The 16,696-nt window shown below is 45.6% G+C and overlaps 1 protein-coding gene across 1 annotated transcript; it reads left to right on the top strand.

Annotated features, from left to right (window-relative positions):
• Positions 1–1,149: 1,149 nt before the first annotated feature.
• ZC3H11A (zinc finger CCCH-type containing 11A) lies at positions 1,150–16,328 on the top strand. Its single transcript, XM_026053253.1, is given in 18 exon segments — positions 1,150–4,565; positions 5,985–6,037; positions 6,434–6,638; positions 6,776–6,895; positions 7,115–7,238; positions 7,443–7,646; positions 8,029–8,145; positions 8,660–8,740; positions 9,162–9,272; positions 10,096–10,158; positions 10,402–10,497; positions 10,911–10,912; positions 11,197–11,737; positions 11,889–11,965; positions 12,640–12,958; positions 13,117–13,286; positions 13,683–13,750; positions 14,423–16,328. Coding segments are annotated over 16 exon segments (2,394 nt in total). The 5' UTR covers positions 1,150–4,565; positions 5,985–6,037; positions 6,434–6,584; the 3' UTR covers positions 14,670–16,328.
• The last annotated feature ends 368 nt before the right edge of the window (positions 16,329–16,696 follow it).

Here is a 16,696-nt window from a genome sequence, read left to right as displayed (position 1 = left end):
CCCACGWAGCCCCAGGGCCAAGCGAAAGCCATGGGCGGCCTCGGGCTGCTTGTGTCAGCCCAAAACGCGGAGATTTAAACCCAAAAATCCCAAGGGCCGTGCCGTGGCTGTGCAAGTGGGAAGGCTTTTTTTTTTTTTYCCTGCAGTTTCCTCGTTTAGTGAACGGTTTTGTTCAGTGTCAGAGTAACTCGGGGCACCCTCGGCAGCCGCAGGAGGAAGAGGAGGAGGAGGAAGGAGGAAGGAGCCGCCCGCGCCGCTTTGCCGGGCGCGCCCGCCCGCGCCGCGKCTATTGTGCCGTAGGGCGGCGCCCGCCCGCACGCGCATTCCTCGCTGCCATGGTGAGCGGGGACGCGGAGCTCCGCCCCCTAGCGCGTCGAACGGGCGGAAGCGGGCGCGGCGAAGCCGAGCGCGGCGTTGGTCGCCATCTTGGCAGCGGGCGCGCGGTGGTGCCCGTATGTTGAGGGCGCCATCTTTGAGGCTGGCAGTGGCTGCAGGCGACGGCCCGAGCGGTGGCCCCGGCGGAGCGCGGGGACCAGGCGGCGGCGGCAGTTCCGCAGGGGTTCGGTAAAGTGCTGCTCGCCGGTAACTAGAGCCGTTCGTAGACCGCCGCGGGCGGGGGAAGGGCCCGGGGTCCCCCCGTCACCCCCGCCAGGCCCCGGGGCCCTCCCGCTCCCCTCAGGGGGAGCAGGCCGCAGCGCCCAGGCCGCGGCCTCCTCTCCTCGCCGTTTCCCCCGAGGCGGCTCGGGCTCCGCCGGGGAGGGAGCGGCGCCCCGGGCCCCCCGCGAGCGGGGAGCGGCCCCACACGGAGCCCCCGGGGCCTCCCCGCTGCCCCCCGGCCTCGCCTGCGGCCTCCCCGGGCTCGGGGCCCCTCGGGGCGGCCCCAGGCGCGGCCGTTGGAGCGACCTTCGGATCCCGGCGCAGGGGCCTTAGGAGGATAGGAAATCCCCAGGGAAAAGCCCCTGCCTTCCCTTTGTAGCCCTGCGTTGCCCYGCGGAGCCGCCTCCCGCCGCTGACTAACTCTGGGTGCACCCGGTTGTGGTAATTTCTCCTTCAGTTTGCTCAAAAAGAGGAGGAAAAAAGGAGCGATGTTTTTTGTTTCCTAAGAGTTCAATGGGTGCTTTTTTCATATATATATATATATATATATGGATGGCCATAGTGTTCAGGAAGAGTGTTTAGCCTAGAGAAAACTTCCTCTTGCTGTTCCTTCTCATCTAAAATGGCAGCCTTCCAAGTCGCTGCTTCCAGGGGAAAATTGACTCTTTTTTTGAGATTTAATCAAACATTTCAGTGAGGAAGACGAATAGGCATTACTCCCACAGTAAGTAAGTTGCTGCCAGGGCCTGGCATTGATTTCGGATACAGGAGAGGATGAGTGTGTGTTTCTTCATGCTGCTTTCCCCCGGGAGCATCYGCAGCAGCTTCACCAGGGCGCTCTGCTTGGAGTGTGTTTCCAGAGCCTGTTGTGACAGCAAGGAGAGGAAAATCGTGATGGACAGAGGGAAAATTAGAGAACCACCTAATAATATAGGGAGGAAGGGGTTAGGGAATAAGGGAAAGCCACCACGCTTAAAACAACAGCAAAAAGATGTTATCTAAAAAATTGGCTATGGGTTTGGGCCTGTGGGTACTGCTGCAGCTGCCCCGGTCGTGCCCGTTGCTGCTGAGCATGATGGAGTGAGCCCCGTTATGGGGAGCATTGTGTTAAAGCAGGTGCCRTTGCCTAGAGGAAGAGTCGGAATTTCCATTTTGTGGGATTTCTTCCATGTTGATCCTTGGTTTGCCTGGTCATCGCGAGCATGCGCTAAAGGAGAAGAAAGAAGAAGAAGACGAAGAAAGCCACRACAAGCTGGGTGGTCACCAGAGGACATCACCTCTTCAGGGACATCTCCAAGTCATCCGTTTTTGCCCGTTGGAATGTGGCTGTTTGGAATTTCCTACAGACTGTGGCACTGTGTTGTCATAGAGAACGTCCATTTCCTCAAATGTGCTTGTGTGTTGGAGAGATTGGAGTGCAGAAAAACACAATTAGCAACTGATGTGTGGACCTGTGAGCCCACCACAGCCTGTGTGACCACGATGGGATCTGTTTGATGTCTTTTTTGATRCACTGAGTTCCTCACGGTGCTGCAGAAGTTCCCTTTTAGAAAGCAAGCAGCTTTTAGGCTTTGTTTAAAAAATCTACAGCAGCAAGCATCCCAGAAGAACCCAGTTCCCAAACTGGTGTGGCTTTTCCCTAATTCCCTCACCCTGGCTTTGTAGCTTTTGACAACTGTGAAGCCCCTGGCACTGTAGCCAGTACCATGTTTTACATTTCTTTYAGCTTTAGTGGTTTGAGGCTTCCTGAGAGCACAAGAGAGCTGAGGACATCCTAGCAGTRTCTTAAGGGACTTGCTGTCACTTTGCTTTTCCTGCTAAAAACCCATCAAATTCTTCAGGCATCGCAGGACGGGAACCTTCTTCCAGGGAATCTCTCGGAGCAGTTAATAGCCACTCAGTGGCTCTTCCTTTCATGTGTTAAAGCAGCTTGAGAGCAGCAGAAGGTGGAGCAGAACTTGTGTGTGCAGCCTTCTCCTGGGCGGGTGGATGGGGCTCTTCTCAACTCATTCCACAGGTCTCCAACGCATGACATCCTTAAGCCACTTGTTTATAGGTCTTGCTGAGATGCTGCTCTCCTCAAATTGCCTCCTCCTGACTTTGCAGGGCGCGTGGAAAGCCTTAAATCAAAGGTGCTTCTTGAGCTGGGGAGTGATTTTGGTCCTGCAACCAGTTCTCTGTCCAGTTGCTGGTGAAGAAGGCCAAAATGTTGACCTGTTCCTTCAAGCTGCTCTCCTCACAGGCTGCCTTGCTCTTCGTGGGTCCTGAGTGACATGTTGTCCCCTGTCCCTCCCCAGGTCCTGAACGTGCACCAAGACTTGCATTTAGATACTCTTGAGCTGCAGCAGTTCATTAAAGCAAATGTAAGGAGTATTGATTGCAACAGCCCTGAGCTTTGGACTTTGCCACAAAGGATGAGAGCCCTTGCAGCAGGGAGGAGATTTTAGCAAGAGATYGGTCTGTGCTTCAGACCACTTCAGTGCTGAGCATGTGTAGCATTTATACAGTGAGCTTTTATATAGGCATCATATGCACTATTTCTTGCAGGCTTTTTTAGCATCTGGTGCACGTTGCTCTTCCAGCTCTAGGGGCTCTAACGAGTGCATCAGCAGTGACCATTTTGGAGCTGAAGCAGCCCTGACAGAATGAAAAATGAGGTTTGATCATGCAGCTCTTAGTGCTCTTCCTTCTTGTTTTCTGACATCTGCAGTGCCCTTATGAACAGGGCTGTTGAGAGGGTTTGCTGCTTTGTAAAGAATTAAAAGCACGCAAAAATAGGCCAGGAGCTGTCAAAAGTGAAAGAGTTTGTGCTTTATGGCCAAAAAAATTCCTGTAGATAAATGTGTAGCTAATAAGCACAGCGCTGTAAGGACGGAAAAATCTTCTCTTCGTGCATTTGTTGCAGTGCAAAAAAAAAAAAGAAAGAATTATGTCCCTTTTTCCTCCTCTGTAAGTTCAGAACAGAACAAATGCTCGTCCCCAAGCTGGAAACTTAAAATGAGTTCATAATGGTAAGAGCAGTTCAATCCTAATAGGAAAACTTTGCCGTGTTTCTGGAAGGAGGTGAAAAAGAGAAAGGGCATTAAAATTCTCCCCGGCTTCTGGGAGACTTGCTGAGTGCACCAGAGTTACTCACTTTTCTTTGGGCTTTCCAGGGCTAGTTAAGTAGATTTTTGTTCAGTACTCAGATTGCCAAGTTGACTGACGTCAGTTAAAAGGAAAAAATAAGTTTTTAGATTTTTTTTTTTTTTAATATTTAAGAAAGGACTTTTTTGGGAATTTATAGCAGTGAGTTTTTGATTTGTTATAGTTTTCTTCCCATTTCTTAAACGAGATCTGCTCAGATTCAAATTCTGAGCAGAATTCAGAGTGTATTTAGGAATATGGAATGCAGCAAGCAAAAAATATGTTCAGTTTAAGCAGCTTGGCCTGCTTGGACTGTCTAAACACCTGAATTTGYAGAGACTTTTTTTCCTCATCATGATGGATATAGTAACTGTACATTATACAGTTGGCTCTCCCTCTCCTTAAGGAAAAGAAACTCCACTTTCCAGGCCATGAATTCCTACTGATTTGTATTTCAATACCTCTCCTCATCAAAGCAGTGGCCCTTAATTACCATCTGTTTAAGCGTCGGCTGGTGCAAAACGGGGAAAAAAATCATGCTCGAAATTGTGTTTAATTAACAGTGATATTGGTGACACCTTGGGCAAAATGTTTCTTGTCAGGCTTCCATGCAAAAGAGCACCATAATTTTGAGAAGCTGCCTAGGAATTTGTATGACACCAAGTTTGGGTTTGAGGATCACCCTGGTCCTGGAGATAGGGAGGAACCTTGCACTGAATTCCCCTTGTCGAGCAGTCAAAAGCAATAACTAATCCAAGAAACCAACTTTTCCTCTCTTTATTTTAGATTTGGGAAAATTCCCTGCCAAAAAAAAATATCCTGGGAAATTCACTAGTGTTTGTGTGAGTAAAAGGTCCAAGCTTTTCTTATTAACTTATAAGAAATGAAGTTTGTTCAGTTTTGTCCAAAAGAGTACAAAATTATTTAGCCCAGAAATGTAGAGCATTTCGGTGATAGGGATCGGAATCACTTTATTTATTTTAATCTGGTCTGGTTGCAGGTTTGAAAGCATTTATTGTCTTTAAAAGAAGCAAAATGTCTGATTTCAAATCCCCCCCCAAAAAAAAAAAAAAAAAAAAAGCTGTTTGTGGCTAAATGGAATCAATTTCAGCTTCTGTGGCATCCAAAATTTCATTTGCTGTTAAGAATTGGACCAAAACCATCCTTTTCAACCCTTGATATTACAGCAATGGATAATAGTGGATATCTGCATTAGGGAACAGCATGTGGTGGCAACCGTAKTATTTGTTCTCATGCAAAATTCTGTATGAATACTCAAAAAAAAATCCAAAAACGCAACTATTGGAAACATAATCGAGGAATTCCAAGATGTTGGTATCATGCAGCCATGCCACGTCCAAAGTGAGCATTTCCCTGCCTCTCCAAGCTTGTCGTATCCTTGATCCGCTGTCTCCCTGCTCTGGATTGATTGCAACCCTAYGTGCCTGATCCGGGCTCCCGGTGGTGCTCTTGATTCTATGGATATCATGCAACATCCACTGTGCAAGCTTGTGTGTATAGATATGTTTTTACTGTATGCATGTACATTAAGTATGCCTATTTGTGTGCCGGCCCCCAAATCACTCCCAAAGCCTCAGATCTTCATCAAAATATCAAGCAGCGCTTCCATTTTTTGTCAGCTCCCTCAAAATGAGACACTTTTTATGCCCTCTTTGGGCAATAGCCAAAATGTGTGAGTTTTTTTGTTACCACTCTTGCCAATTTTATTATCACTCGCTGTTGGTGTGTGTATAAGSACATATGTGTATATGTATATACATATTTGTTGTATTTATACACACAAGTATGTTTTTTGCTGTGCAGGTAATAAAGATGGGGGAAGGTTTTTGTGTTTTCTTAATAGGTGAAGAAATCTTGAAGACCAGAAATTGGAACTTACTGAATTTTTAAATTAAAACAAAAATATATGTGTATATAAATTGTCCGGCTGTGGAAGATGGATCTTCATTTTTGCAGCCACTTTGAGTCACAAGTTCATCTTTAAATGAACTGGGTCCTTTTTTTATTTTTTTTTATTTTTTTTTTTTTTAATTATTTTTTTGAAGAGCTAACTAACCCTGGCTGTCTCCAGTCTCTCAGAGTATTCCAATGGACTTGCTTCCTCCATTAGTTGTAAGATGTTTAAAAGCACCTCCTAAGTTTGAATTGTGGATGAGAGGTTCCCTTGGCAATGTGAGGAGGAAAATTCTTTCTACCCCTTTATTATTAATTCACGGATTCAGTGTTGGTTCGGCCTACAGGAGAAGTTAACTGGAAGTCTTTGAAGATCAGCTCCCGTGCTGAGATTGTCCAGGTACGTGAACGTGAAGATCTAGGGCAGTTGGAAAATAATATTTCAAATGTCAAATTGCATTTTGTTGAAAGCATTTAATACCCATGGGTAATTACTGACTGGTAACTACTGTAGGGTCACTTGTTGCAACTCAAGTGCTGTGATTAGAGCTACATGCAACATTATGTGCTTTTCTATGCTCTATGGCATAGAAATATTGCTAAGGATGTAGAAGACCTCATGACAAATTCATGCAATTTTACAGAAATTTATTTTAATACTGGGATATTTTTGAAACCAGCCTATTTCGAGACATTACCTTCCTCTCGAGACTAATTCAATTAGCCGACAAAAGCTGGAAAATGCTCCTTATTTTATACTTGGATTTTTTATTCCGATTGTCCCTGTTTTTTTCAGGGTTACTGTTAAAAGAAGATATCACTGCTCAAGCCTGTAGAAGACTTTCAGCCCAAGAAAGAGTGAAACCAGCTCTTGTCACRAGTGAAGGAAGTCCCTGTGGAGAGACAACGCTTCCTATAGCCGAGCTTTCCTCAGGAATTTCTTCAGCATGTCCAACCAAGGAGACGATTGCTATTTCTATTTCTATTCCACGTGTAATAAGGTATGACTGGCTGCTTGATTTTTGTAATGAATGTTTTTTAGTAATGTGGGTTTTTTTGTTTTGGTATTTTAATCCAGATCTAATGAGCGTTATTTCAGACTGTGCAGTTTTCATTGTGCCTTTCCTTTTGGTTGCAGGGAGACAGTTGTCCCTTCCGCCACTGTGAAGCTGCTCTGGGGAATGAAACRGTCTGCACGCTGTGGCAGGAGGGTCGGTGTTTCAGGAATATCTGCAGGTTCAGACATATGGAAATAGATGTGAGTGTCTGCCTACCAATGAACTTCCAAAATAAATCAGTAAAGTATTTTTCACTGCTTTAAGTAAAGGGTACCTATATTTGCTTTAAAGTGAAGCTGGGCCTGCACCACCACAAGTGAGGTGGAAGGAAACCAGGTGGTAGGGACAATAACATTTTAGATATATTTAAGGGTGAAAAGTTTGTATTATGTTGAGGTTTTGCTTCTTTCTGTCCTCAGAAAAAGCGCAGCGAGATTCCTTGCTATTGGGAGAACCAGCCAGTGGGCTGTCAAAAATCCAACTGTGCTTTTCATCACACCAAGGGACGTTACGTTGATGGCCTCTTCTTACCACCAAGCAAAAGTGAGTAGTTCTGGGAAGTTCTGTGTGTGAAATAAAGCCATTCTTCGTGGTATAACCAGCGACAGAGTAGGGAAAAGGAGAGTGTAAATTCAATTGCCAAATAGGCAATTGTCTTTCCCCACCTGCCGTTTTTATTCTGTGAGTGCAACGTTGGGGTCCAAGTTTTAAATGGCCCCATTGCAGATGATCCTGTTCTTCCTCTAGCTACACTGCCAGGTCCAGCTGAGTCTGCAGACGATGACGGGAAAGCAGCTCAGCTCTCTCTGCAACAGAACAAGCTTTCTGTGCAGTCCAATCCCTCTCCGCAGCTGAGGGGAGTGATGAAAGTGGAGAACTCCGAAAACGTCCCCAGTCCCACACACCCTCCAGTGGTCATCAATGCTGCAGACGATGATGAAGATGATGATGGTGAGTCTGCTTTAGTTCCTTAAGGCGTTCGTGCCGTAAATGAATGTGTAAATCACGGAGTATCTGAAAACTGACTATTTTGGGCGGCAGCCAGTCTGGTTAGACCACTGGTGGTAGATGTTTGGCCCCCCGATTCAGGAGGAAAGCTTAGAGGCAATCTTGTTTCAGCTGGTCTGTTGTRTATTTTTAAAAATCCCCTCTCCTATTGTCTCAAAAATTGTGTCCAGTCTACAATAATAATCATTATTTTAATCTAAAACATCTGTGTTACAGTTAAGACTATGGAGCATGGACTGAAATGTCAACGTACAAGTTGCATAAATGTAGACAGGCTGATCCTCTTGTCTAATTTTAAGTGGATATTTTTATTTTTCCTCTGCAGATCAGCTTTCTGAAGAAGGAGATGAAGCTAAAACACCTGTCCAGCAACCAGCTGCAGAAACTCCTAACGGATTGCGGATGATTTCCACTAGGAAATCCAATGCAAATACAAAACAAGGTATTCCAACAACTGTATTAGGATGAATCCCACTTGTCTTCCAAGTCTGTTTTTTGGAGACAACTGGAATATTGTATAGGCATGCTCTTGGAGCTGCTGTTCTTGTAGGGGAACCAAGGAAACGCTTCTTGTAGGGGAAAAATTTTATGTTTATGTGGGTAGTATCTTACAGCAGATAAAGGAGAGCTGGACAATTAACTTAAAAGCAATACATTGTAAATATATAGTAGTATATGGTAGGGGTGCATGTGCTCATTTATTTCCATGATCTCATTCCTACCTGATTCCTTATTTGTCCCTTGGCTCAGGAAGGTTAAATTYTTCATTTCTCTTTGTGAAATAAAGTGGGGCCGCAGAATGGAGTTTTAATGCCTGGAAATGTGTTGGGGGGATGAGGTCCATGGGTTGATTGTAAGTACTCTGGAAAATTGCTGAACRCTAAGAAACGTGAGGGTCTGTGCTTCTCATCATATCCCTTTAAGCCTCTGCCCCATTAATTATATTGTGTTTTCAGATGAAAAGTTGAATTTTGGGATAAAGACGCTCGAAGAAATAAAATTGAAGAAATTGAGAGAAAGATCGAGAAAACAAGGTGGTGAGTTGATATCTTCCCTTTCTTTCTTACTAACTCCTTTGCCTTTTTTTTTTTTTTAATAATATCTGGGTAGCTGGCTCTGCCTTGGTGAATGTAATTATTTACAAAAGAAGCGAGTTTTTATTTTGTGCTAATGGGTAGAGACCCACGGTTGATTTTGCCTCTAAGTTGCTTGGGGGACAAATTTCCTTGCCCCTTTAACAGGGGCTCTCAGGCTGTATTAATTTAAAACCTACTTTGAAATTGAAATTTTAATTGCAGATCAGAGGCAGATTGCTCACRCTGAAATGACCAGGCATGGAAATAGGGTGTTGAGCAGCAATAAATACTTAAATACTTAAAATCTTTTGGTTCTTGTGATAGCTCTTTGGTGTTTTTGTTTTCTTCCCTGCTAAATGTTTTTTGTTTTGCTCCTGATCAGAAGGTCCTTCAGGAATTCCTGTTCATCCACTTCAGTCTCAGGCTATTCCAGTGCCAGAAAAGGAAAATGTTCGGACAGTAGTCAGAACTGTGACACTATCTACAAAGCAAGGTAATAAGGAAGCTCTCAATTGGAAATTGTAGCATTTCTTAAGCTAGAGTTTAGGTTTGATTGTGGCATCTTAGCCTGCTGGTGCTGCCTTTTTCTGTTCACAGGAATAAAAATTTGTCCTCTTGCAATAAGAGATCAAAAAGTGGTTTTTATCAGCCTGACGTAAAGCCATAGTTAATCATATATTAGCATCGTACAGACTCCTGAGCACGTGGGGTCCCTGCCTTTACTGCTCCTGAAGCCCAGCAGGGCTTGTGTGCGAGCTATTGTATTGGCAGCATGTGTCAGAATCAGTATTTAAATGAGCTGCAGCTGAGGAGAAGAGGGCAAAGGCAAAACAAATGTCAGCATGGAAAGAAGGGAGAGCTGAAAAGCAGCTGAGGGATGGATGGAAAGCACAACAGAAGATAGTGTCATACATACCAGAAGCCAATTTCTGAAGCATTAAAGAGGACAGCAATGGCATTTGTGAACAGTGCTGGGAGAAGAGTTTGCATATAGTATTTTTCTTATTACATGGTGTGCAGCCTTCTGTCTTGCCTAGACTGTAGCTTTCGTGCACACTCTSGTTTATTAGTTGCCAGCTTAGCAGGAAGTTGAAACAAGGACTCAGGCTAGTAGTGTTTTTCCAAGTGATTTTTACAGGTGAAATGTTAGTTTGTATATTTTTGGCTCTCAAAATACCATAATCTTTTGTGACACAGAATTCTTGTAATATTTGGGGGAGAGGGCTTCAGAACAAGCCTATAAATGGAGATTTGCAGGTAGCACTTTGGCTGGCTCCTGTTTTATGYGCACTGAAGTCCAAACTTTGCTGTTTCAGGGGAAGAGCCTGTAATTCGACTGAACCTTGGCGAGAGAATGGGAAAACGGAAAGCCTCCCTGGGTAAGAACTTTATGTGAGCAGCTTTTCGGGTGCTTTCATCTAGATTTGAGGAGGGTTTTGAGGTGAGAGAGAAGAAAATACACCTCGCAGAGATGCACTTTGACTGTAGAAATGKCAAATTGCATTAGCAACGGGAGGACAAATACAAGAAAACCAACCTGGGAAAGTTTCTTCTTGCCTGTTGTAAAATCTTCCCTTGGAGAAATGTTCTTAAAGTGTTTCCTGTGTTCTCTCTGCCTGAAGCTGATGAAGGTGGCCTTCCACTGAAGCGCAGCCTCGCTGAAAGGCTGGGAAAGAAGATAGAGAGTCTGGAAAATGCTGAAAAGGCACCAAAGAGAGGTACAACTATTAAACAAATACCCGATTTTGATACACAGATCCTCAGCTTAGGCTTTCCATTTGTCCTTTTCTCTTCTGGTTCTCTTTGCCTGCCCTTTGAGGCCTCGAGGTCACTTTGAATCCCATGAAGCAGTCTGCTGCCTGCTTTGAAAAGTGAGCACAAAGTTGAGATTTGTGCAGCCTGCCTTATTCTGTCTGTTCTCTCCTGCAGTTCAAGTCCCCAGGTCTCTGAAGGAGAGGCTGGGTTTGCCTTCTGAACAGACCAGTACAGAGACAGGTAATAAATAGGTGCTAAATCTGCCTTTCCTTTCCCTGAACCTCTACCACTTCCACACAGACACCTCAAAGTTACTTTTTAAAAAATGCCTGATGCCCTTTGAGCGTTAAAGCTCTTCTGGTGGCTAATGTCAGAGAGGTCTGGTTCTTGATGAGCGTTTCTCCTTGTCCCTCATCAAGATTTGGTGTTCCTGCTTTGAACTAGGAGCAGCTGAAGCACAGTAAAACCCAAGTGGAGCAAAATCAAGTGCAAACCGTAGAGATGCTAAGGGAGAGAGGCAATTAGATCCCTCAAGAGCTTTATCTTCCCTTAGGACAGTGACAAAGTTTAGAGATGCAGTGTTGCCAACCTCCTTTTCTTATGTTTTTTTTTTTTTTTTTTTTTTTTTTTTTTTTTTTTTTTTTTTGATGATGATGACACAGAAAACGGCATAGCCAACAGACTAGAGCCATGAGATAAGTCTTGAACAAATCCGTCTTGAGAGAGCCGGGCAGCGACGAGGAGAACCTCAAGCTAAACCTCACACTGAAGGGCCCTGCAGGACAGAAGATCCCGGCCCAGGGACAAGACCTTCCACTGCAGTTCGCATCAAAACTTTCTCAGAGGCCCTAGCAGAAAAAAGGCAAAAGCAGAAAGAGCAGAAGCAAAAAGAACAGAAGCAGAAAGAGCAGAAGCAAAAAGAGCAGAAGCAGAAAGCGCAAGAGCTGTCTGGGAAGGCAAAGGCCGAGAGTGATGCCAAGAAGCAGAACGTCCAAACTGCATCTGTGCCTGGCAAAATGCAGCTAGAAGAGCCGACAGGTAAAGCCAAGGCAGGAGGAGAGGTGCGTGTTAAAACCTTGGAAGAAATCAAGCAGGAGAAAGCTCTGCGGATGCAACAGAGTGTGGAAAATGTTCCCACTCCACCAGCCCAACCCGAACCCGCGCCGACAGGAAGGCGATTGTTACGGATCACAAAGCTAATAGGTAATTAAATATGCTGTACATGACATGTGCTGTAGCCTTTCCCTTGATCTCATTATTAGACATGAAAGAATTTAACACTCTGGGGAAAGAAAAGTAACCAGGTTTGTTTGTTTCTGCTTTTGGAAATTGGTTTTTTGTTTGTTTTTTCAAGCTCCTGGAAGAAGAGAAGAGAAGAAGGTGGTGGAAGTGAGCAAGTCTTCTCCCAAAGCTGCCTCTGCACCTGCAGAGGTGAGTCTTGGGTGAATACATAGTTGTATGTGTGTATATATGTATGTTTTTAATATGTATGTGTATATATTCATGCAACAGCTGGTAAGTTTTTTGTTGTTGATCTGCAACTGGCTGCTCATTTCTAGCTCAGGTGTGCTCCTGTCTTTCCCTGTTTGGGAATAGGACTGAATTGAAGCCTAAATCCTATCACTTCCAATAGTTAGGGCAACATTGGACCCTCAAACTTTTCACTCATTGTTCCTGACAATGAATAAGAAATGCTGTTAGCACAAGATTTAATCTAATGGTTAATGGGGAGAGGATGTTTTTGTTTTTGGTGACCTTGTCTGTCAGACTTAAAGGGGTTWTTAAGTCCGAAGACAGGCATTTTAATAGGAAAAACAATAGGACTTTGTGTTAGAGGTAAGCAACTATCAGTGAGTGCTGTATTGGGAGTTTACATGGCTGTTGTTTAACAAGAATAGAAGAGATTAGAGCTGGAGCCTTTTGCTGTATTGAAGAAGCTGGGAATTGCAGGTGTATGAAACAATATTTTCATAGCAAAAAGTTAYTGGAATTATGCTATTGTACTGTATTCCACATGGAGCCCTTTGCAAAGGGACAGCCAGTCATATTAATGAAACCTCCATAGGTTTTTGGCCAATTGTTCCTCTTTTTGTCTCTTTTTCTAGCCCTGTGCTCAGAGTGCAGCTAACTCTAAAGTTCAGGTGAAGAGCCTTGAAGAGATCTTGAGGGAGAAACGGCAACTGAAGCAACAGCAAGAGGAGAAGCTTCCAAAGGAAGCAGCTGCCGTGTCATCCACTGTGGAAAAAGCAGCTAAATCCCCAACATCCAGCAGTCCTGAAGCCACTGGGGTGTCAGGGCCAAATTGTCAGACTGCAAAGAGGTTATTGGTGAAATCTCAGGAAGATGGGGCTGATAGCCCAGGAAAAGATGCTGCTGTGTCCTCAGGGAAACAGGCATCCCAGTCTCTGGAAAGGAAAGCTAAGAGTAAGTGTTGGCTCCAAGCTCTCTAAAGCATTGCTGGGAGTGTGAAAAATGGCAGTGCAAGTCTGTTGACCAGATAAGGATCTGAGGAGGGATCACAGGAAGGATCTGGGGATTTTTTGTGGCCGARATGATCCCAGCTCTTTCCCTTTTTGTTCTAGCCAAGTCGAAGGCGAACGGGAAGCCGTCGGAAGCGAAAGCCACCTCTCCTGTAAAGCAGACACTGAAACGTAAGGTAGTTGAGAGCCACCCCTCTGCTGTGGCAGCTGTGAAGCCACTGAGCAGCACCGGTGGTGACACGATGGAGCCAGCAGCTAAAAAAGCAGCCGTGGTAAGGACCCTGTCTGCCACTGTTGTGGGTCCCTCGTAAATCCCTGTTTCTGTTTCACCCTCTTGGATGAACTGTGGAAAACAGAGGTGTTCTGTAGGTCTTTTGGTCCATCTTAAGTCCAGTAACAGTTTAAAGTTGATTGTTGTGCCTTGCTACTCTTTATTAGATAAATGATGGTGTTTTCTTATTATACTTGAATGATTTCTATGTGGAGTTTCCATTCGTTTTGTGCTCTTAAACATGGGGTTGTTTGTGAGCGTGGAATAATACTCAGTCCTGGTASTGCATTTTTGCTAAAGCTCAGCAATGTTAGAGGAGTAGCAGTGTGGAAGAAGTATCTACTAAGAAATCATGTATTTGTGTGTCATGAATAACTATTGTTTTGCTTCTTGACAGGCTGTTGTTCCAGCCCTGCCAGAGGATGGTCGGGCCACCATACCTGAAAGAGGAAAACCCAAAGACAGGTGACAACCCAAACTTGTTCTTTTTCTTGGTCACTTTAGTTTTCATTTGAACTGCACGTTCTTTTGTCTGTGGGGGGAAAAAAACAGAGTTTTGAGATGATTAATGCCAAAATCAGGAAAAAAAGGACTCTGCTAGGACAAATTGTGAGTGAATTATCCAGCAGCAGACAAGGAATCTTATTTAGATACTTCTCTGAAAATGCTGCAAGTTGACGGTGGCTTCTTGGGTTGTCTGAGGAGCTGAATGAAGATGAGGTGGAGCTGGAGGTGGGTCAGAGAGAGGTGGTAGATGAGGACCGACTTGTATTTGGGAGCAAAGTCTGCTGAGCATGTCAGAAAAATAACTAAAATAGTGAGCAGGCATTAGCAAAGATTGAGCCCTTGTCCTCTTAATGGCAAAACTGGTGAATGTAAAATGCAAAGTCTGCCCAGCTACAAAAATTGAACCCTTTGCCAGATTTCCAGCTGTTCTGTCTTCACTGGTATATTTTCAATTTGGGGATTTATCTGCTAACATTAGTGTATGGGAATCTAAAGTAAAGCTTAATTGAATAGTAATCCCCGTGTAAAGTGTAAAAGGGATTAACTGTGGTTTAAAGAACCTGATTGCCAGAAAATGCATCTCCAGGTAAGGAATGTCATGTACTGATTTTCCTTTCTTGTTCTCCCAAGTGCTGTGGGCCAGGCTGATTCCGGGCCGCAATCGGAGGTCTCGAGCTCCACTTCTTCGCAAGCCGTGGTCAAAACRCGCCGGTTAAGCTCCACAGGGGCCGGGAAAGCACCTTTATCCGTAGAGGATGACTTTGAGAAGCTCATTTGGGAAATCTCAGGAGGCAAACTGGAAGCCGAGATTGATCTGGACCCAGGGAAGGACGAGGATGACCTCCTCCTTGAACTTTCCGAAATGATCGACAGCTGAACTGCATATCCTTCTGTTCCCCCCTCTCCCCCCCCAAAAAAAAGAAAAAAAAATGTATATTTTGTTGGATACCCCGAGATGATCTTTTTTTCTAGCTGAGGCTTTGCTGTGAGTCTTAAAGCACAGTTGGACTGGTAGGAATTGGCACTATCTGCACTCAGTTGTCCTAAATTTCCCTGCTGTTCCGAGTTCGAGTCCCGCGCATCCCTTCTGTTACTGTTGGTGGCTGCCTTCGATGTTCAGAGGACAAAGCACTTGGTTAGTTCACACCAGAAGGACGTTCATCTCCAAGCCGTGGAGGTTGTGAATTCATCTACTTGAGTCGGTGACACTCTGAAGACTTAACCTTAAAAGCTTCTTTCCCTGCCCTGCAGCCCACCCCTTGGCAAGACAGTTTTGGGTGTATTTCAAGGTTTTTTGCGTTTTCTTGGACACTTGATACTAAAGCCTGGAGTTACTATGTCAACTCTTGATTTTTATTTATGTATGTTTCCATTTTGATTGGAGTCTTCTAGGGCAAATTAATGAAAAGGAGGAAGGGAGCAAAATAATTCTAGCATTTTGGACCAAACRTGCTGCCAAGGGTGGTGGTTGGAGTCACTCCATCCAGCCTTATTCCTCTTCAGTTATCAGGGATAATACAACATCAGCGTGGAACGCAGCAGCTATACCGTACAGCTAGAATACCCCCTTCCCGGTGTATTGTACTGTATCGAAGCAGGGGCGTTTTGGTGCTTTTTGCCAATGTGAACAGGAGTGCGGGGCGAAAAGTCAGGCTTCTCGCAGGCTGCAGGAAAGGAGGAATTGGTTTAAGTGCCTCTCGGCTCCAAGAATCGCTCCCCTGAGAGCTGACAGCTGCTGGGATTGACGTTAAAACACCAACCATCAGCTTTGTTTGAAGYGGTGCCCGCGGGGCGTCAGTGCAACCGCGCGGCCGGTTGTTGGCATTGCACCAACAGGCGGCCGGCGCCCAGGTACCACCCTGGGGCTGCAGGGCTCGTTTCCGTGCTCTCTGCATCTCCTGCGGATCCATTCACCCCTGCACCCCCCAGCATGGAGGCTCGAGCTCCTCGCAGAAGGAAAAGCTGGAGCCAGGACATTATTGCCCCTGTGAAGTTGTGACCCTGAGCTGAGACTGGGGTGTATTGAGTACCCTGCCACCAGTGAGTATTTTTCCCTAGCAGATCTATTTTCTAATTATTTTCATAAAATCTCTGAAGAACTTGAGTCTCTTCCCATTGCGAGTCGCGAAGGGGCCCTCAGGCACTTGCTGCTGGCGGAGGGAAAATGAGTTTAGCTCCTTGTAAATCTTTTCCTCTCTGGAAGGAAACACTCGTGTGCGGCGATAACGCGCCAGGAGGTCTTAGCTCCTGGAGGAAGAGGTTGAACCCAACCTAGAGCAGCCCCTCCTGAAGAAACGGCGCGTCTGGCTCCAGCAGGGTCACCGTCTTGTCACCCTTATCCCACCGAAGGACGTTTTTCCACCTTTCCGCCAGCTCTGCCTGGAGTGACTTTGGGAAGGAGAGAAGCCCAAGGAAAAGACTGTGCTGTGGAAAACTTACCCCCCCCCTCGGAAACGTTTCCTCTCCTTGCTCTGCTCGAAGCAGGATCTTATGTTTTCGTGTGGGTCCTCACAGCCCGGGGGGGCGGCGTTTTGTGTATGCCATTGTTCCTGTAAATATTTTACTCTCTCCGTTTTATATTTGTATTCTATTTAAGGTATTGTACGAGACGTAGCCCGGCTCCCCCGCCTTGTCCCAGCACCCCTTTAGCCGCCCCCTTGGCCGTGATGGAGGTGGCAGGTGTTTTTAAATAAACCTGGCCTAGGAAAGCTGCGCGCGCCGCCTCTGTGTGCGGGAGCGGGGGGGAAATGGAGGGGCTTGGGGGAGGGGGGGGGGGAGTCCTTCCCTGACCCCCCTAGGGCTTAAGGGGAGGGGGGTCTTGTTTAGGTCCTGGGTCACTAGTGCCAGGATGGGGAGGGGGTCCCTGGGCCCCACAATGGGTGGGGGTCACTGCTTGCAGCCCCC

Source organism: Nothoprocta perdicaria, unplaced genomic scaffold (genome assembly GCF_003342845.1).
Source record: "Nothoprocta perdicaria isolate Ctin4 unplaced genomic scaffold, notPer1 scaffold_97, whole genome shotgun sequence".
NCBI lineage: Eukaryota > Metazoa > Chordata > Aves > Tinamiformes > Tinamidae > Nothoprocta > Nothoprocta perdicaria.
Note: the sequence above shows the minus strand (reverse complement) of the source record. Positions and strands in the feature narration are given on the sequence as shown.